We start from the raw sequence: 21,165 nt of genomic DNA on the forward strand, positions 1-21,165 counted from the left end.
TATGCCCCCCTAAGAGGCCCCACGCTCGAGTACTAGTGATATTTAGCAATAGCTAGTGCACTACACTGTCCAGAAGCTAGGGGTGTAAGCCGTGCGGAGCGCACTACGTAGGGCAGAGAGAGAGGTTGCTAGCTATTTGAGATCGAGCCCAAAATAGAGTCTCTATAGAGAGTCTTTTCCTGGATGCCAGGGTCACGCGTTTTCTGATTGGACGACGGCCGTGCATGTTAATAGGAATGGGCGTGTTTATGGTGTACGCTGCGTTCTGATTGGCCCGCGGTTCTCCTGGTTACCGTCTGCATCTGTCCACAACAGAAGTCGCGTGTTGTGAGCGCCGCTTGGAGCCGATGGGGGAAGCAGGGATGTGATGGACTGTGAGTGAACGGCTTTCAATAACGAGCATATTTTAGCTAAATTAGTGCTGATAATTAAGGATTAATTAGTGTAATTAGTTGTAGGTGGTTATTTTGTGGCTGTTTGCTGCGTTGCAAAGCTGGATAAGTAGGCCAGCAGCTGTGGTTGGCGTGTTTTTGGAATTGTCCGTTCCACCTTAAATGGTGCAGCAGTTACATTCGGGCGCCCCAGGCGCCCGAATGTAACTGCTGCACCATTTAAGGTGGAACGGACAATTCCAAAAACCGACATTTCAAAAATCGCCAAACACAGATCAATAACACAAAAGCAAATTCGCTTCACATTAATCTCAATTTCAACAATTCCAAAACCCCCCATTCTCCCCGTAAACTGTTCAATTCAACCGGGCCCAACCTCCAGCCGCGGTGTGGACTGTCTCCGCAAGCGGGCGTAGGGAGCGCTCTCCGCGGGGAACCTCACCAAGCTCCGCCGCTAGCTAACAGCTGCATCACCACCGCTGTTGAAATGCTTCAGTACTAATTTAGTACTAAACTAATGTCATTTAAATATAAATTAAGGTAATTAAGCTCTTTAAACATTACACAGTTCTAATATTTTGTTCTCACTGCCCCCCTCCACCCCTTTCTCGACCCCCGACTACAGGGGCAGCTGAACGCCGCTCTCAGACACCTACAGCGGGCAGCGAGGTAAGAGCAGTCCCGCGGGTCACAGCAGAGCTTCTTAGCTACTTTCTTATGGGTTAAATTGTTAAAATCCACCAGTAATGATGTTCTGACCGTCCATATATATGTTATATAATGTGTCTGTGTGTGTGTGTGTGTGTGTGTGTGTGTATATATATATATACACACACACCTGTGAGAGACTGTACAGCCAGGTATGAATGGTAATATGTTATCCATATACTATTATCCATATACACACCTTAGATCCAGGTTATTTCTATTTCAAGAGTCATTTCTGTGATTAAATAAGATAATACGCTTTCATAATGAAGAGGAATGTTAGCAGGAGTTTCCAAAGTAAGCCCCCCAATGTCCCCCCTGGAAGACCCCCCCCCCAAACGGCAAGCTCAACCCTCGCTTCAGATCTGAAAGCATTGATGGTGTTCGTCCTTTCACTGTGAAAAGATTACTCAGTTCTATGAACAGTCGACATTGTGGAGACATAAGACGTCACAACAATGGGCCGATGTCCCCAGAGTCCAGACCTCAGCATCATTGAATGTGACTTGGATGGTGAGAAGCAGAGTGTGTGCCAACTTATAAGACTGGACTTTGGAGGTGTGGATGAATTTTCCCTGCATATTCCAGAACAACCCACCACCATGTTTAACAGATCAGGTGGTGTTGCAAAATGTCCTGCATATTCCAGAACACCACCAGGTGAGGCTGTGTACTGATGAACAGGTGAGGTGGAACGCTTTGGGTCTTGGGTAGGAGGTGTGGAAAGGTCTATGCAGGTCTGAAATGATGTGGAGGCGAGAACAATGAACAATAGACAAAGTGGAGACCAGAAATCACAAAAATGGGCCGGCAGAGTCCAGACCTCAACGTCGTTAAATGTGTTTGGGAGGACGTGGATGGTGAAAGCACTTATAAGACTGGACTTGTGTGGATGAATTTCCCTGCATATGCCAGAACAACCCACCACCATGTTTAACAGATCAGGTGGTGTGCTTTGGATCTCGTGCAGGAGGTGAGGGAAGGTCTGGTGGAATAATACTCTGAACGTGAGTCTAAAGAACAATAATATGCAAATTCTAATACTTGTATTGACATAACCCACTTAACCCCAGAATTTTAGTGAGCATGTGAATTTTACTGATTGCTCAGCCCCTTCATTAACTATGCCAGTTTCAGATTTAGAGAAATCACAGAGTTTATTATTGGTCAGAATTGTGACCAATGCGAACCTGCTGGATATAGAATTAGATAAAATTTACATCCATTAAACCACAAACAGCTACAATAAATCAATACATATGAATGAATCACAGATCTGTGTGAATATTTGTGTGATCGCAGTTGTATTGTGTAACGCAGCAGTAATCACTCGAGCTGTGAGGGTTGTGGAGGGTGGGCTGATCTCTGTAGAGTCTGACTGAGGAGCGAAACCCCTCCTCGTACTTCAGTAAAGTAATGACTCCAGAGTGAGAGGAGTGATCTACAGTAAAGCAGCAGCTCCAGAGTGAGAGGAGTGATCTACAGTAAAGCAGCAGCTCCAGAGTGAGAGGAGTGATCTACAGTAAAGCAGCAGCTCCAGAGTGAGAGGAGTGATCTACAGTAAAGCAGCAGCTCCAGAGTGAGAGGAGTGATCTACAGTAAAGCAGCAGACCCAGAGTAAGAGGAGTGATCTACAGTAATGCAGCTCCAGAGTGAGAGGAGTGATCTACAGTAAAGCAGCTCCAGAGTGAGAGGAGTGATCTACAGTAGAGCAGCTCCAGAGTGAGAGGAGTGATCTACAGTAATGCAGCTCCAGAGTGAGAGGAGTGATCTACAGTAAAGCAGCTCCAGAGTGAGAGGAGTGGTCTACAGTAAAGCAGCTCCAGAGTGAGAGGAGTGATCTACAGTAGAGCAGCTCCAGAGTGAGAGGAGTGATCTATAGTAAAGCAGCAGCTCCAGAGTGAGAGGAGTGATCTACAGTAAAGCAGCTCCAGAGTGAGAGGAGTGATCTACAGTAGAGCAGCTCCAGAGTGAGAGGAGTGATCTACAGTAATGCAGCTCCAGAGTGAGAGGAGTGATCTACAGTAAAGCAGCTCCAGAGTGAGAGGAGTGGTCTACAGTAAAGCAGCTCCAGAGTGAGAGGAGTGATCTACAGTAATGCAGCTCCAGAGTGAGAGGAGTGATCTATAGTAAAGCAGCAGCTCCAGAGTGAGAGGAGTGATCTACAGTAGAGCAGCTCCAGAGTGAGAGGAGTGATCTACAGTAGAGCAGATCCAGAGTGAGAGGAGTGATCTACAGTAAAGCAGCTCCAGAGTGAGAGGAGTGGTCTAACAGTAAAGCAGCTCATCCTTCAACAGTGAAATGTCAAAGCTACAGTTAAACATGGTGTAGGTAGTGTCATGGTGTGAGTCCTGCAGGAGAAAGTCCAGTCCTCATATTGTCTCTGTGTGAGGATCTGACCTGTGTGTGTAACCTGTAAGCAGATAATGCCCGGTTGCTCAGACCCTCAGATCACCCATAATCAGAGGGGCTGCTGGGACTTCTGGATTTTACCTTACCCCTCCCTCTCACTCTCTCACTCCCTCTCACTTGGACTCTCTTTTCCCCTCTCTTTTCCTCTTTCCATTTCTCTCTCTCTCTCTGTCTCTTTCTCTGTCTCTCTCTCTCTGTCTCTCTCTCTCTCTCTCTCTGTCTCTCTCTCTCTCTCTCTCTCTGTCTCTCTCTCTCTCTCTCTCTCTCTCTCTCTCTGCAGACTCTGGCTGACTGATCAGCAGCTGTTCTGTAAGCTTTACTTCTGTTGGTTTGTGTTTTCTCTTTTTTTCCCTAAATTACGCACCACCGCTCTCCACCCAACACCATCCCTTTCCACCACTCTCCTCAAAACACCACCACTTTCCACCCAACACCACTATTCTCCACCACTTTCCACTCAAAACAACATTGTTCTTCAACAAAGTGGCCTCCATCCTTGTTCAACACCATCATTCTCCTTCACCTACACACCATCATTCTCCTCCACCTACACACCATCATTCTCCTCCACCTACACACCATCATTCTCCTCCACCTACACACCATCATTGGAGAAAACCAGTCATTCTCGATCAGACCCTGTGCACCTCGTTGTTGTTGTGTGTTTGGTAATTGGGGGGACGGGCTGTTTGGACTGAAGGCTGGTTCTGAAGTGAGAAGATCCCAGCACTGATTCCTGTAGCTGTGAGTGTGTGTGTGTGTGTGTGTGTGTGTGTGTGTGTGTGTGTGTGTGTTTACTACAGCTAGTAGATGATCTAGTGAAAATACAGTGTGCTGTTTATTATAGTTAAGACTAATGGAGTGTGTGTGTGTGTGTGTGTGTGTGTGTGTGTGTGTGTGTGTGTGTGTGCGCGCAGGAGGCACGGAGAAACGAGACTGGAAAACAACACTCTGCTGAAGAGCATCTGGATGAATATTTAATCAACCTGCAGCACAAAAACAGGTTAAATCACACACACACACACACACACACACACACACACACACACACACACACACACACACAGGTTAGGTGACACAAGAACACGTTCAGTGTGACCCCGATTTTAACTTTCGTGTGAAGCAGATGGATACTGTTGCAGTGTGGCAAACACCACACACACACACACACACACACACACACACTTCATTATTAGTCCTCCGTTCTTGTCAGTCGGCCCCTGTGATTGGCTAACACTGATCGCTCCTCTGATGGTTCCTCTGGCCAGGAGGTAGCGTGTGGGTTTGTCTGAGTGTAGAGAGGGAACACCAAGCCTGGTCTGAGGGATCTGGATTTCTGCTGAGGAGCACAGAGGGGTCAGGGAATTTGGCACCAGCAGCATCTGTCCAGGGACCCAACCTGCCTCGTGTCCAAGGTCCAGGCTGGTGGAGGTGGTGGTGTAATGGTGTGGGTCCATTACTACCAGTCAGTCATGTGTTGAAGGCCACAGCCTGTTAGAGTCTCAGTGCTGACCATCTGCATCTCTTTATGACCACAGTTAGCCAGCGACTGCCTCCAGCGTGATGATGCTTCATGTCTCAAAGCAGAACTCTCCACCACTCTCCACCCAACACCACCATTCTCCACCCAACACCACCACACACCCCCATTCTCCACCAAACACCACCAAATACCACCACTCTCCATGAAACACCACCACTCTCCACCAAATACCACCGCTCTCCACGAAACCTCACCACGCCTCCAGCATGATGGTGCTCCATGTCTTTCATAATGGGTTCAGGGTTCTTCAGTGCCAAAGCCTCCTAATCTTTACCCCCCCCCCCCCTCCCTCTCTCCCCCCCTCCCCCTCTCAGAGCGTTGAGGAAACTGCAGATTAAGGACCCCAAGCAGTCGGAGTTGGAGCAGCTGGAACAGGGCTTCACCCTCTACATCAACGGCGCTAATGCTAATGTGGCTAAGTGCAGTCGACCCAGCAGGAGACCTGCCCAGAGATATCTTACCAACCCGTCCCCAGCACAGAGGAGCACACACACCGCAGGTACCGACACACTCCCACAAACACACACTTCACAATGATGCGCCAAAACATTATGACCATACATGCCTCGTCCATGTGCCACCAAACCAGTTCCATCCACCTGTGAAGGCAGACGGGCTGTTATCTGATGCCAAGACACTCCAGCAGGTCCTTTAGGCTTGTTGTTCCAGCGCCCCCTACAGGTTAACAGAGCACCCAGCCATCCACATGATGGAGAAGAAATCAGGACTCGTCGGGCCAGACTGCCTTCTTCCGTCACTTCGAGGTCCAGCTCATGTGTCCGTTGGAGGCCACGGTGGACAAGGGTCAGCATGGGCACTCTGTCCCCCCCAATACACAGCAGGGGGCGCTGCAGCACTATGCGTTGTGGCCCATTCCTCTTCCCATAACCATCATTAAACATCTCTGTTCTGGGTGCCACAGTAGAACCTCTGTTGGTTCCACCCACACAGGACACCCTTCATCACTCTTGCGCACCCTTGGGCCATGCCGGACTACTTATGTCCAGTCGTCTGGACGTAACGATCTGACCCTCGTCAGAGGGCCTCAGGTCTTCACTCTGCCCATTTCTCCACATCCAGACCTTCCCCTACGAGTACCGACAGTTCTGGTACCGTCTGACAGAGAACCCAGACCTTCACATGCAGCTCTTTTATCACACCATCTACGCTGTTACCGTAATCTGGTCCTAATGTTTTGGCTCATCTGTGTACATATATATACACACATCCCAGTGTTTAATAATACAGAGCTGCTGCTGATCTGATCTGTAGATGCCTCCAGGAAGAGTGCAGTAGAGCATCCCACACAGAGGAGTCACACAGCACCTGAGAGAGTACAGCGCAGAGAATGGGTCCAGGTACACACACACACACACACACACACACACACACTTATTTCACATGTAAAGTTGGCTATTCTTGTTATGCACTGGAGCTACAGACAAAATTCAGGCTTTAAGATCTCACTGTTTTAGCTTAAAATGTACACTATATTTGTCCAAATGTTTGTGGACACCTCTTCTTCTGAATGCAGAAATTAGCTTCTTTAAGCTGCACCCATTGCTGACACAGATGTGCAAATGCACACACACAGCTTGTCTGGTCCTTATAGATAAGTATTCCCAATCTGCAGGAGCAGATAAACATCATGACCCTATTGGCTCCATGCTGCCTAATGCCAGGCGTGGGCTAGAGGGGTATAAAGCCCCCCAGCATTGAGGAGCTGTGGAGCAGTGGAAGAACTGTGTTCTCTGGAATGACTGCAATCAAATCCTCACAGCAATGCTCCTCCTCCAAAATCTAGTAGAAAGTCTTCTTCTCTGGACAGTAGAGACAGTTACTCCAACAGAAGCAGGATCAGCTCTTTTTAGTAGCTCTGATTTCAGAAGAAGCAGTGAAGGAACAGGTGTCCCAATACTTTTGTCTAATTTGATCTTATTATCATGTTTACTTATCGCGGTTGGTTTGAGTGTGAGTGCTGATTGGTGGGGTGTGAAGTTCCTTCATTTGGTGGGACCCTGTGGGCTAATCGTTCCTGTGCTGCATGGTCTGCAGGGGTCGATACACATCCGTACAGAGAAAGGAGACCGGATCAAGGTGTCTCCAGAATATAGGTACTCTGAGGACTTCGAGCCGTACGAGAGTGTAAACATGGAGGTAAAGGATGCGTTTGAGAGGAGGAGAAGGTCTCTGAGATGAACTGAAGCTGTAGGAATTGTTTATTATGAAATGATGGAAATATCAGCTCCCGGATTTCTGCCTCTCCCTCTCAGACTGGCAGACGAGACGGCACAGTGTCCCGGGCTTTGGGCTCTCAGTCAGACTCAGAACCAGCAGACAGAGTTCTCCTCAACCTGGATCAAGTCAAAGTGAGTGACACCACCACAGACCCAAACACCATCAGCACCATCATCACCCTCACAGACCCAAACACCATCAGCACCATCAGCACTGCCACAGACCCAAACACCATCACCGCCGGCCCACAGACCCAAACACCAGCACCACCACCACAGACCCAAACACCATCAGCACCATCATCACCCTCACAGACCCAAACACCATCAGCACCATCAGCACTGCCACAGACCCAAACACCATCAGCACCATCACAGACCCGAACACCACCATCAGCACCATCACAGACCCAAACACCATCAGCCCCATCTGCCCCGCCACAGACCCAAACACCTTTAGCACCACTGCCACAGACCCAAACACCATTACCACTGCCGCCACAGACCCAAACACCATCAGCACCGCTGCCACAGATCTAAACACCATCAGTACCATCACCGCCACAGACCCAAACACCACTATCACCATCACAGACCCAAACACCATCAGCACCACAGACCCAAACACCATCAGCACCACCGCCACAGACCCAAACACCATCAGCACCACTGCCACAGACCCAAACACAATTATCACCATCACAGACCCAAACACCATCAGCACCACCGCCACAGACCCAAACACCATCACCGCCGCCACAGACCCAAACACTAGCACTCTGTGTAGTATGTAATTAATAGCAGTGTGTGTGTGTGTGTGTGTGTGTGTGTTGATTTATTTGTGTGTGTGTTAGGTGCTGCGGCGCAGCCTGGAGGCCAGTGTAAGGCGGAGCAGCCGTGACTCTGCAGGGGAGGAGTCTGAGGAGGAGTGGGTGGAGGAGCAGCTGGAGAGAGAGGAGAGCAATGAAAGTCTAAGCGATATCACCCTGCCCCCCTCCTCCAACCCCACACAGCCAATCAAAACCCACCCCAGCACCAGTGACGTCATTGTGCTGGACTTTGGCCCCTCCCATAAAGGTTGGGCGTCAGTTATACAGTTCACAAAAATGCTGAAATGCCCCATTAGACCCCTATAGACCCTACAGCTGCCTCTGACCGCTGCTCTGTAACTCCCTGTAACGGGTTTGATGATTGTCAGCGTTGTTTATGGTTTAAACGGTTAAATATTTAAAATGAATGAATTTTCCAGTTTTATCATTTAGAAGAAGTGCAGCCTAAACAAAAACACTGATATTAAAATAAACACTAATAATAACACTCCTACAGAAAGTGGTGGTGGTTCTCCATCACTGTGTTCATCATTAGAACATCTCCAAAGTTCTCCTCATGGAGTCTAGTGTTATTTAGAGTTCTCCTCAGATCAACACCTGGTTTGGTGGTAAATCAGGGCTTAATGATGGTAAATCAGGTGAGCTGTTGCTGCTGCTGCTGATGGAGGTGAACACATCCTCCACGCTGTGCTGCTGGACTGGGGGGCGTCCAGGAGAACCCTGGAGGAACCGAGCTCTGTTCTTCAGACTAGCTCACCCACAAGATCTCACTACTTTCTTTCTTCAGAATGAGAAGCTCTTGTTTCTCCTTTTTACTGGATTTATCTTCACCTGCATCTGTTGTGTGTGTGTGTGTGTGTGTGTGTGTGTGTGTGTGTGTGTGTGTGTGTGTGTGTGTGTGTGTGTTATTAGGGCGCAAGATTGAACACTCTCTCACGGCTAGGAGGAAGGATCATGTGGAGTCGTATGTTCCCACCAAACCTGTTCTAGTCAAGAAAACGGACAGATCCAACAGAACCCGACTGGACACACCACGTAAGGATACACAGTATCCTCTATACACACACACACACACACACACACACACACACACAGTTTGGTTCATAAGTCTGTTTTCCTGTCTCTCAGGGCCGGGCAGTCGTGTAGAGCGCCCCCTGTCAGTGGTGCGTAAAGTGCAGGAAGAGCGGGATTCAGAAGAGACTGTGATCAGAGTCTTCGAGGCTCTGCAGAGAGAAAACACCCCTACACACACACTCCTGTCAGACAGAGCGTCTCACACACACACGCCCGACCCCAGAGAGAGGAGTGTGTTCAGCCTCAGTCCGGTAATACATATACATACATATACTCACTTATAAACATACTTATCCTATAGTGTAAATAAAACTGTAGTGTAAACTGGGGTGTAACTGTTTTAGGGGGTATATACTGTTTGTGTATGGGGTGTAACTGTGTGTATGGGTTATATACTGTATATTTATGGGGTATATACTGTGTGTATGGGGTGTAACTGTGTGTATGGGTTATATACTGTATATTTATGGGGTATATACTGTATATTTATGGGGTATATACTGTGTGTATGGGGTGTAACTGTGTGTATAGGTTATATACTGTATATTTATGGGGTATATACTGTGTGTATGGGTTATATACTGTATATTTATGGGGTATATACTGTGTGTATGGGTTATATACTGTATATTTATGGGGTATATACTGTGTGTATGGGGTGTAACTGTGTATGGGTTATATACTGTATATTTATGGGGTATATACTGTGTGTATGGGGTGTAACTGTGTGTATGGGTTATATACTGTATATTTATGGGGTATATACTGTGTGTATGGGGTGTAACTGTGTGTATGGGGTATGTACTGTATATTTATGGGGTATATACTGTATGTTTATGGGGTATATACTGTATGTCTATGGGATATATACTGTATGTTTATGGGATGTATGTGTTAGCGGGGTATATACTATATATGTTTGGGGTATATACTGTATGTCTATGGGATATATACTGTATGTTTATGGGATGTATGTGTTAGCGGGGTATATACTATATATGTTTGGGGTATATACTGTATGTCTATGGGATATATACTGTGTGTTTATGTATGTGTTAGTGGGGTATATACTGTATATTTTTGGGGTGTAACTGTATGGGATATATACTGTATGTTTATGTGTGTGTTAGTGGGGTATATACTGTATATTTTTGGGGTATATACTGTATATTTATTGGGTATATACTGTATGTTTATGGGATGTATGTGTTTATGGGGTATATACTGTATGTTTATGGGATGTATACTGTATGTTTATGGAATGTATGTGTTAGTGGGGTATATACTGTATATCTTTGGGGTATATACTGTATATTTATTGGGTATATACTGTATGTTTATGGGATGTATGTGTTAATGGGATATATACTGTATGTTTATGGGGTATACACTGTATGTTTATGGGATGTATGTGTTAGTGGGGTATATACTGTTTGTTTATGGGCTATATACTGTATGTTAATAGGATGTATGTATTTATTGGGTTTTATGTATTTTGTGTGGGTTCTGCACAGACAAGAACACGACTCAACATGAATGGATCCATCCATGTTGAGGATAATGACGATGATGAAGATGAAGATGATGAGAGTCGAGTGACTAAAGCCATGCAGAGGATCACGCTGATGGAGCCAAGGTGACATTGTAACACACATGTTCCCCACAGTCCTCTCTGCTAACAAGTGTTGAAATGCAGTGGAGGCTGCATTTAAAATGAACCCTCTCTCTCTCCCTCTCTCTCTCTCTGTCTGTCTGTCTGTCTGTCTGTCTGTCTGTCTGTCTCTCTCTCTCTCTCTCTCTCTCTCTCTCTCTCTCTCTCTCTCTGTCTGTCTCTCTCTCTCTCTCTCTCTCTCTCTCTCTCTCTCTCTCTCTCTGTCTGTCTGTCTCTCTCTCTCTCTCTCTCTCTCTCTCTCTCTCTCTCTCTCTCTCTCTCTCTCTGTCTCTCTCTCTCTCTCTCTCTCTCTCTGTCTCTCTCTCTCGCTCAGTCAGCAGAAGCGTTTGCTGAAGGCTCTTGAGAGAATTGAAGCTGAGGCTGAATCCACTGGTCCTCACTCACGCATCAGCAGCTCCCCTCCGGCTGTGAGTGTGTGTTTATGTTCTTACTCTCATTATTCAGACTGTTTACCCTGACTGTTTACCTCCTCATGCTCTGGGTTTGCTGTTCATCCGGATGTGGTGATCTTATACCTGGTGTGAAGCGCTCGGTTCTAGATAACCTCCCTCAGTCAGAGCTGTGGTTCTACAGTGGAGGAGAAGGGAAGCAGACGTCTGAAGCTCTAATAAAAGCTCCTCACAGAAAGTTCTTCACCTAATGGTGATGAAGACGCTGACTGATGCCCGAGACACTGTTCTACCAGAGTTCTGAGAAGAGTTCGGCTCTAGAACCTGCTTTTAAAATCAGATCATTAAAATGGTGGAGGGATACATGCTGCAGGGTGTAGTGCTTTGGACCGCCAGTTACCCATCCCGTACGTGCTGCCCCCCCCTCATCGCACATAATGCCCCCGACACTAGTGAGGACGGACCAAACACGCCCTCCTCCAGCACATGCACAGTCAGGCCATTTTTTCTAACATCACCAGGCAACAGGCACAGCTGGAGGGAAGCGCCGCACGCCGCAAGTTTTTAACTATTTTAACGTTTGCGGATCCGAGATTGGAGACAGTCTGAATCAGAGATCAATCACAATTATCAATACAATGTTTAGCAGAGTAAAAAAATGAACAGTGTTGGTGGGATCAGTTTTGTGGTGGGAAGGTTAACAGGGTGCTATTTCTGTTACAGTGGCAGAGGAGACCAGCGTTGACCGAGGTGACGTCCACTCTGTACGTGACCATGGAGATCTTGTCTAACTGGGGGCACCCTGGTCGGGTCGGGCTGACGGAGGTGCAGTTTTTCTGTCGGAGGAACCGCAGACTCTACGTCTCTCCGCATGACTTGGACATCAGGAACGCTGATCAGCCTGGCAACCTCGCAGCGCTCGTCAACGGAAAGACCAAGGTGAGCTCTGATAAGGAAGATAAACACATCTGGAGATATGAAACAGACAGTTAACCTTTATACAACTACATCACAGTGAGATCCAGCTGCACTTAATACTCGAGTTCTCCTAATTAATGTAAAGTAAGAAGAAATTTTAATGTAGCCACTATGAATATTATCACAATATAATTCATGCTTATGTAATTAATAGTAATTGTAAAAATAGCACTCATTAAATAATTAAAATGTACGTAATGTATTAGAGGTATGTGAGTTGATTTGGCACTTTTTCTGGTGTTAAAATATTACAAAACAGCAAAAAAAGAAGGGTGTTATTTATCTGTCTGTCTCTTAATTAAGTGTAGTATCTGTTCTCATCAGTGTAATATCTGATACATCCTACATAGTACTGTGACAGGTACTTACACCTTTACCTTTTTTACATCAGAACATAATAAAAACATCTCCTCCTCTGCTGACACACGCTGATGTGCGATGGTCTGGAAGTTGACGATCTGCACTGTAAACACAGACGCTCCACCTGTTTCAGTCTAACTAGCAGTCTGAACAAAGCAGAGGGGAAAATATTACTGTATAAAAGCGTCTGAATACTTCTGTCAAAGTTTTTCCTTTTGAATAAATTTGCAGAATGTATTCACTTATGGGGGTGTTGAGTACAGATCGATGGTGGGATTGTGTGTGTGTGTACAGTGTATATATACAGTATGTATACACACGTCCATTTATCACTTTATTAGACTGTTTATTATGCTAGATTACAGATTATTTCTTATATATATATATATATAATATATCGTTTTTGTTTGAGTGAATGTATGTATGTAAATGTGTGTGAGAGGTAATTATTTTAATTTGTTTAAATGTTTAATTTATATATATATATATATATATATATATAATGAATGTCCACTAGTGTTCATGTTTGTTTGTGTGTGTGTGTGTGTGTGTGGGTTGTTTTACAGACCACTAAAGAGCGTAATATGTGGATGTGTACCTTTCACGCTCCGGTCCAGCTGTACGTTGTGGTCAGAAATGCGGAACGCTCTCCAGATTTCAGCATCTCCCGCATTAAGATCTGGAATTATAACCGCAGCCTGAGCGTGAGTAGGAGTGTTTTATTATTATTATTATTATTATTATTATTATTATTTAACTTCTCTTTAGACCTGTAAAGACACTCCTGCTCCCTGAGAATACAATCAGAATCAGTGTAGCGTCCAGTCTGGGTGGAACTGTGCCCGTTTCCTGTAGTTTTAGTCTTTTAATGAAAACATCTGCAGACCTAAGATCAGATATTTCATGGATTTTATTGTATAAAATGACTATTATGTTTACTGATCACTGATCAGCCATAACACGATTAGCACCACTGGCCGCTGAAGTGAAGAACACTGCTGATCTGGGTCCAGTGGCTCCTGTCTGTCGAGGGGTGGATCTACATATTAGTCAGCGAGTGAAGAACAGTCAGTTCTTGAAGATGATGAAGGTGATGAAGCAGGAAAAATGGACAAGCGTAAGAATCTGAGACACTTTGACAAGAACCAGACTGTGATGTTCTAGATAATGACTGGGTCAGAACATCTCCAGAACATCTCCAGAACATCAGCAAGCAGGTCTTGAGGGGTATGCGGTGGTCAGTGCCTACCAAAAGTGCTTCAAGGAATGGGCACCCAAGGCTCTCATTGATGCTCACGGGGGTCTCACCCACCCACCTCACAACTTACAGGGCTTAAAGGATCTGCTGCGGACGCAGCCAGAGCAGCCGAAGGGGAATCACTCTGGATTAGGCAGGTGGTGTTAATGTTATGGCTGAAGCTCCACTCCTGCTGAAGTCCACTGTAGACTAACTCACAACAACAAGCCGGGAGTGTTTGATTTGGTTTAGACATGTGTGGTCGCTGAGAGTAGGTCAGTGGTGTGTGTGTGTGTGTGTGTGTGTGTGTGTGTGTGTGTGTGTGTGTGTATGTGGAACAGTAGGGGATTAGCTGTAGGGATTATAGATGAGTTTAGCTCCAGGCTCCTCTCTCACACACTCAGGATGCAGCGCTCCGTCTGGAGTGTGTGTGTGTTCCTGCCCGGAGCTTCCTTTACACTCGCCTCGCTCAGGACACACTCAGGTCTGATGCACTCTGTTAATGTGTGTGTGTGTGTGTGTGTGTGTTGGTCAGTGCTGGTTACTTGTGTTTCCTGTTCCTTTTTTGTTAGCATAACTCCGTTAGCCTAGCTAATGACAGCTAGCACACTAATGCTAACTGAGTGTGACCTGTAGCCGCTCCTTCAGTTTCCGCTCTGGTGTTTGTACATCCAGCCTCCCCATTCTAGAAGAGTGGAATCAGACTCAGCTGCAGATGATCAGAACATGGTTGGAGAGGATTATTCTGGAGGAGTCTGGAGTCTGATTTAAACCTCAGACGTTTAGTCTGGTCTGATCTTGATTGATGGTTGAGGTGAGGGGTGAAGAAGATCACCATCATGGCCAGATCCAGAGAGATCTCTGAGGCCTTCAGAAAGAAGATTGAGGTGGAGATGCAGAGGAGTCTAGGAAGGGGTTTAAACAGATCTCAGAACAGTTAGAGATCAGCCGCTGTTCCACTGTCCACTAAATCATCTACAAGAGGAACAGCTGACCAACATGACCAGATCAGACCGTCCCAGCAAGATCAGCCCACGAGATGAGTGCAGAAGATCTCGAGGCAGATCTCCCCACAGCTAATTTAGTTTAGTTTAAGTGCTGCTTCTACAGACACAGAAAGGGACAGAGCCAGCCTGGTCTTCATGGTAGGTGAGGAAGGAGGACACCCTTACTGTCACAGGACACCAGGACATCAGGACCAGGTCCAAATCACAGCGCTCCAGACGTCCTGGTCTGGGTCTAGGTGTTCTTCATTTACATCCACAGTTTCTGCCAGACAGCAGTGATGCTTGTATGTGTATCGCTGGACGACCTCGTATCCGTGTGTGAGAAGATAAAAACCTTCCTAACTTTCAATGGAAGTCAATGGAAGTCATTTTGGAGCATTTCTATTGGTCCATTCATCAAGCAATTCTGATATAGTATAAAGAACAACTGCCAGTTTCACATTATGGAGAAAAATGGGAAAATCTTGATTTTTTTTTTTATTAAACATTTCATACAATATAACAATATAAAATGTGGGTTAGGATGTTTATGTAGTCATGTAGGTGCTGCTGTTGCCACTGGCAACTTTGATGCAGGAAAACATAAATATAGGTGTTTTTAGATTGTGATTTACAATAATAATAGTAATAATTTGAAGAAGCATATAATAATAATAATAATAATAATAATAGTAATATAGCATTAATAAGTTTTAACCTGTTACATCTTAACATTGTGTGTGTGTGTGTGTGTGTGTGTGTGTGTGTTCGTTCGTTTGTTCAGGACTTGGACGTCGGGGCTCGTGACGTGCGTGTGTACGTGAACAGCACGCTGGTGTACGAAGGCCAGCTTCAAAAAGGCTGCGGCAACCAGGTCTTCGACTACAGCACCACCATCGACCTACAGGAACTGCACCTCCCAGAATGCACCTCCCCAAGCCCCGTCTCCTCAGGGCACAACCTGCGGGGCTGCAGTCCACGTCGCTATGACGACAGAACTCGTGAGGTCAGCCCCGTCCAATCAGAGCAAGCGAGAAAAGAAGCGAGTGAGAATAGTATCTATGTAAAGGAAGAGAAAGAGGTATGTACTGACCAATCAGAGCACAGCGCTGCTCCTGCCGTCGCCCCTGGCGACTGCGCGATGCAGAGGGACTCGTTAGAGCGGGACTCTCCCCCGCTGGACCTCACCCTGGGGCAAAAGCAGCAGCAGCTGCTGGGCCTACAGAGAGAGGCAGTTACTACGGTGACCACTCAGCCTGCCTCATGTCGGACTCCAGAGTGGCTGCGGTCGCCGCGGGAACGAGAGCGCCCCCTGTGGCTCACAGGGCAGAATGCAGGAGAGGAAATCAAACCCAAACACTCCGTCCTGCCTGACATCCCCTGCAACCCGGCCAGAGTGTGCGGCGCCACCTCCGCCGGGAAAGGTGGGACTTTATTTGCATTAGAGTGGCATGCAAAAGTTTGGACGCCCCTGATCATGTGACCTCTATAGTTGATGATGTGAGTGTAAGAGACTCACTTCTGTATGTTTTAATACACAATTGGAGACTCTCTCCTGTCTTCACTCTTAAGCTTAGCTGGTGCGGTGGAGCTGGGGGCCCGGCACCGTCCTCAGAGTGGGACGATCTTGCATAGGCGTCAGTTTGAATAGAGGCTGTAGCTGACTGTGCATTTACCCTATCAGTGTCAGGAGCATTTCTACTGCTGGGGGCAGTTATGAGGTTTTTTTTCTGTGAGGGGAAAAAAAGGGAAAGATTTGACAGAAAAAATAATCATTAAAAATAATAAATGAATAAATAAATATATTTGTAAAATGTGCAGTAACTGTCATTTAAATTTACTGTAGAGGATGTATTTACTAAATCATAAGCATACTACTGTATATAGGCACAAAATTCCCAAGCATATACTCATAATTTAATCATAGTTCATTTCTCCACAACCAACCTCTCTGTACCCCTTAAAATGACACAGTTAGTGTCTGATACTGTTCATTTGAATACATAATTACCGCTTATTTACTGAATTTAACAGAGAAAAACATGAAATGCGGCTTGTGCAAAAATAATGGCGCATTTTATATGTTATGTTTTATTCATTTTCAATTTGGTAAATTCCGTAATCTGTGAATCTATGTGCAACCTGCAGAAAGTGTCATATTTGATATACATATGTTTCCTGTAGCAGATTTTTTTCACTTATTTACACTCAGAACATCAGAAACACCAGTGACCCAGCTTGTGTATAAGACTGTATATGAACGAGCTCTCTCCTGATTGGCTGCTCCGTGTCCTGTGCAGTGCAGTCTGGGTTGAGTGGGCGGGGCTAACATGCTGTATGTATGGCTCAATGGGTGGGTACAGGTATGTGCACGTGACTTCAGATGGGCTTCGGTGGAAGCTTGGAGTTCTTATGTGGGCTGTGTGGACTGAGGAGTGGGCAGCTACAGTGATGCTGCTGTCGGGAGGCTTTGGGTGGACACAGTGAGGCGACGTCTGCAGAGAGGCTGTTTGGTGGAGCAGTAATGAGGGCACAGAGACGGCTGTAGAGGTGGTAGGATATGGAGTGTGAGGTGAGAGTCAGGCTAATCTTGTTTCATTGATGAGGTCGATAGACATGGGGAGAAGCAGTCAGGGTGATGAGGCCCTCTGTAGTACTGGAAAATATTAAAATTTCATATATGAAGAACCATTTGTGGTCCTGGTTGTTTGGTTTTTTTTGTAGAACCATTGCCTTCACCACTGAAACCTTTTTTATAGTGTACTATAAAGCAAGCACAGAAGTCAGAGAGGTTTCTATCTTCTCCTGTGAATTTAACACTTTGTAGATGCAAGGTTTTAACAGAACAGTGATGATATGTAATATATGGACAAAAGTATTGGGACACCTGCTCGTTCACTGTTTCTTCTGAAATCAAAGGTATTAAAAGAGTTGATCCTGCTTCTGTTGGAGTAACTGTCTCTACTGTCCAGAGAAGAAGACTTTCTACTAGATTTTGGAGGAGCATAGCTGTGAGGATCTGATTGCATTCAGCGAAAAAGAGTGTTAGTGAGGTCAGGATGTTGAAGGATAAAGATCACCACCCCACCTCGTCATTCCCAACTCCCCAACTCTTCCCAAAAGTACTGGATGGAGCTCCACCACCATCACTCCAGAGAACACAGTTCCTCCACTGCTCCACAGCTCCTCAATGCTGGGGGGCTTTATACCCCTCTACTAGCCCACGCCTGGCATTATTAGGCAGCATGGAGCCAATAGGGTCATGATGTTGATCTGCTCCAGAGAGTCCTATTCTATTGGCAGTACTTCTCTTCTACAGGGACTAGATAAACTGTGTGTGCATTTGCACATCTGTGTCAGCAATGGGTGCAGCTTAAAGTAGCTGAACGCATTCATTAGAAGAGGTGTCCACAAATATTTGGACATATATTGTATGTATATTACTGTTAATAATTAATGTTGCTGTTGTATAAAGGCAGTAAGCCGCTTTAGGCCGTAGGTGAGGGGATTCATGGGCTTATTGGTTTATTTTATGATGCCCGCAGTTCAGCGTTCACAGTTTGGATATCTTACCATCTTACTGTCCTCCTCTAGCCTCCAGCCAGAAGAGGGTGCTGAATGGGCTTCAGAGAGAAGCGTCATCCGAGTTTAGTGCGGATTCACTGGAGCTGGACCCTGAACTCATCCTGGATGGTGAATCGGAAAGCAGACCATCGGACCTGGACGGGAACATCCTGCCCAAGCGGGATTTGGACCTGCTGGATGAGCTAAATCAGAACACACACCGGCCGGTCAGCGGCAGGAGAGGATCCACACGCTCCAAAAACAAATCGCACCAGAACCACAACCCCGAGAGAGCCTCTGACATCACTACCTCAGGTACACCTGCCTCACCTAAACCCCCACCTTCAACTCATCCTATTCAAAAGTGCAGGATGGAGCTCCTCCACCATCATTCCAGAGAACACAGTTCCTCCACTGCTCCACAGCTCCTCAATGCTGGGGGGCTTTATACCCCTCTAGCCCACGCCTGGCTTTATTAGGCAGCATGGAGCCAATAGGGTCATGATGTTGATCTGCTCCAGAGAGTCCTATTCTATTGGCAGTACTTCTTCTCTACAGGGACTAGACAAGCTGTGTGTGCATTTGCACATCTGTGTCAGCAGCGAGTGCAAGTTAAAGTAGCTGAATGCATTCATTAGACGGGCTGTCCACATATTTTTGGACATTGGATGTATTCAGGGTGTCCTGGTGTTTGAGAGGTGAGGAGCGTTTCTGTGTTGTAACCAGATTATCCGTCCTGCTCCGTGTGCTTGGTCACCTCAGTCAGGCCGTAGACTAATCCCCACTCATCCCCCACGCTGCAGACAGCCGTCCTCAGAGAAGACGGTCTGCTTCTCTGGCTAGACTAGCTTTCAGCTAAGCTTCCTCCTGGACTCAGAAACTTGCTGACTGAAGACTCGTCTGATTGAGCTTCACAGAGTTCACCTCCTCCTGATGTAGATGTTTTCAGGTGTGTCTTCTTGAAACACTGTTTTTTCTACATTCATCGACCACTTTGTCTTTGTCTTCATTTTAAAGACAGTACAGTACAATCAAATTCTTCTCGTCTCGTATCCCAGCTGAGAAAGCCAGGGTCAGGGTGCAGGGTTCTAAAATAAAGGGCTACAAAGGGTTAAACCCAATAAAAATGAATTTATTTTTTTAATTAATTTTTTATTTAATTTTTATGGAGGAGCTTTTATTTATTATTTTTATTTTAGTTATTTATGTATTTATTTATTTGTTTTTATTTTATTTTATTTTATTTTATCAGATTCTCCACCCATTTCCTCCCCACCGATTTACCCAATCTGTATATACACGGCTAGCAGCATGAACGGGATTCAAACCAGCGATCCTCTGATCATAGTGACATAGTTACGCAGAAGACTTAACAGCCAACTCCAGTATCAGCTTTGTGAGCATTCAGAGCTCCATCTTTACCTTCATTACAGCTTCCGTTCTTTTCAGGACACTCACTTTTAGTGTTTCCACACCTCCACCATCTGTTAAACATGGTGGTGGGGGTGCTCTGAAATATACAGGGACGTGGACTGCACACCTCTGAAGTTCAGTCTTGGAAGTTGGAACGTTTTCTGCATCTCGCCATATAAGTCCTTCCAAACCAATTCAGTGATGTTGAGGTCTGGACTCTGGGGTGGTCAGAACAGCAGTCTTCTCACAGTGGAAAGCTGGACACACACCAGTGGAGCCTGGTTTTCTCCTGCAATCTTTAAGTGGAGGAGTCTTCAGGTTGTGAACATGCCTATTTCTCTCTTGCAGTTTCTCTAGAGGACTTCAGCCCGGTGTCCGGCGGCGGCCGACGGCTCAGGTCGGAATGGCGGAGCGAGCAGGACGACACGCTGATGCAATCGTGGGACTCCCTGACCAAGTTTAACCAGAGCCAGCGGGGACGCATCTCCAACATGTCTCTGGAGGGGGACATCTTCGACGAGTTCCTGCAGCGCCAGTCCCGCCGCCCAGCAGCCGTCACCTCCGACCCTACGGCCTCTGATTCTGTGACCTCTGACCCCGAAGATGACCCGCGCGACCCACCAGACGAGGACTTTGAGATTCCAGTGCTGCCTCAAGGGCGCCACCTGCTGGTCAGCATCTTGTCCACGTGGGGCGACCGTCACTACGTCGGCTTGAACGGAATAGAGATTTACAGCTCCAGCGGAGAGCCGGTCTCTCCCATCAGCGTCACAGCAGACCCGCCGGACATTAACGTCCTTCCGGCCTACGGCAGGGACCCCCGGGTGGTTTCCAACCTGACGGATGGTGTGAACCGCACGCAAGATGACATGCACTTGTGGCTGGCACCCTTCACACCGGGCCGCAAGCACCTCATCTCACTGGACCTGGGGTCCACGCTCCGCCTAGCCATGATCCGCATCTGGAACTACAACAAGTCCCGCATACACTCCTTCAGGGGCGTGAGGGAGGTGGAGATGATGCTGGATGGACGCTGCATCTTCAGAGGGGAAATCGCCAAAGCCTCTGGGACGCTGACGGGAGGTGGGTTACAGGGTCCAGCAGCACGAAGCCAAAGATAGATGTATTTGAACAATATCCAGATATAAATACAATATACTTTATGGTAATATGATCAATAATATGGCCAAAAATCCAGATTTATTTTATGGTAATATGATCAATAATATGGCCAAAAATCCAGATTTATTTTATGGTAATATGATCAATAATATGGCCAAAAATCCAGATTTATTTTATGGTAATATGATTAATGATCTAGTCAATAATACAGATTTATTTTATGGTAATATGATCAATAATATAGTCAA

At 46.3% G+C, this 21,165-nt stretch overlaps 1 protein-coding gene across 2 annotated transcripts in view; it reads left to right on the plus strand.

Moving 5' to 3' along the window:
- Positions 1-295: 295 nt before the first annotated feature.
- The window catches only part of katnip (katanin interacting protein), a 31,230-nt gene continuing 10,360 nt past the window's right edge, over positions 296-21,165 (plus strand). For both annotated transcript variants that reach the window (XM_072679246.1, XM_072679247.1), the window contains exons 1-17: positions 296-374; positions 1,018-1,061; positions 4,430-4,515; positions 5,370-5,554; positions 6,328-6,413; positions 7,111-7,212; positions 7,329-7,424; positions 8,147-8,369; positions 9,035-9,157; positions 9,251-9,447; positions 10,711-10,832; positions 11,182-11,275; positions 11,981-12,196; positions 13,162-13,299; positions 15,603-16,242; positions 18,413-18,697; positions 20,144-20,878. In XM_072679246.1, the coding sequence (XP_072535347.1) occupies positions 368-374; positions 1,018-1,061; positions 4,430-4,515; positions 5,370-5,554; positions 6,328-6,413; positions 7,111-7,212; positions 7,329-7,424; positions 8,147-8,369; positions 9,035-9,157; positions 9,251-9,447; positions 10,711-10,832; positions 11,182-11,275; positions 11,981-12,196; positions 13,162-13,299; positions 15,603-16,242; positions 18,413-18,697; positions 20,144-20,878 (3,379 nt within the window). In that variant the 5' untranslated portion in view covers positions 296-367. The remainder of the gene's footprint in view (positions 375-1,017; positions 1,062-4,429; positions 4,516-5,369; positions 5,555-6,327; positions 6,414-7,110; positions 7,213-7,328; positions 7,425-8,146; positions 8,370-9,034; positions 9,158-9,250; positions 9,448-10,710; positions 10,833-11,181; positions 11,276-11,980; positions 12,197-13,161; positions 13,300-15,602; positions 16,243-18,412; positions 18,698-20,143; positions 20,879-21,165) is intronic.

This window comes from Salminus brasiliensis, chromosome 5 (assembly GCF_030463535.1).
Source record: "Salminus brasiliensis chromosome 5, fSalBra1.hap2, whole genome shotgun sequence".
Lineage (NCBI taxonomy): Eukaryota > Metazoa > Chordata > Actinopteri > Characiformes > Bryconidae > Salminus > Salminus brasiliensis.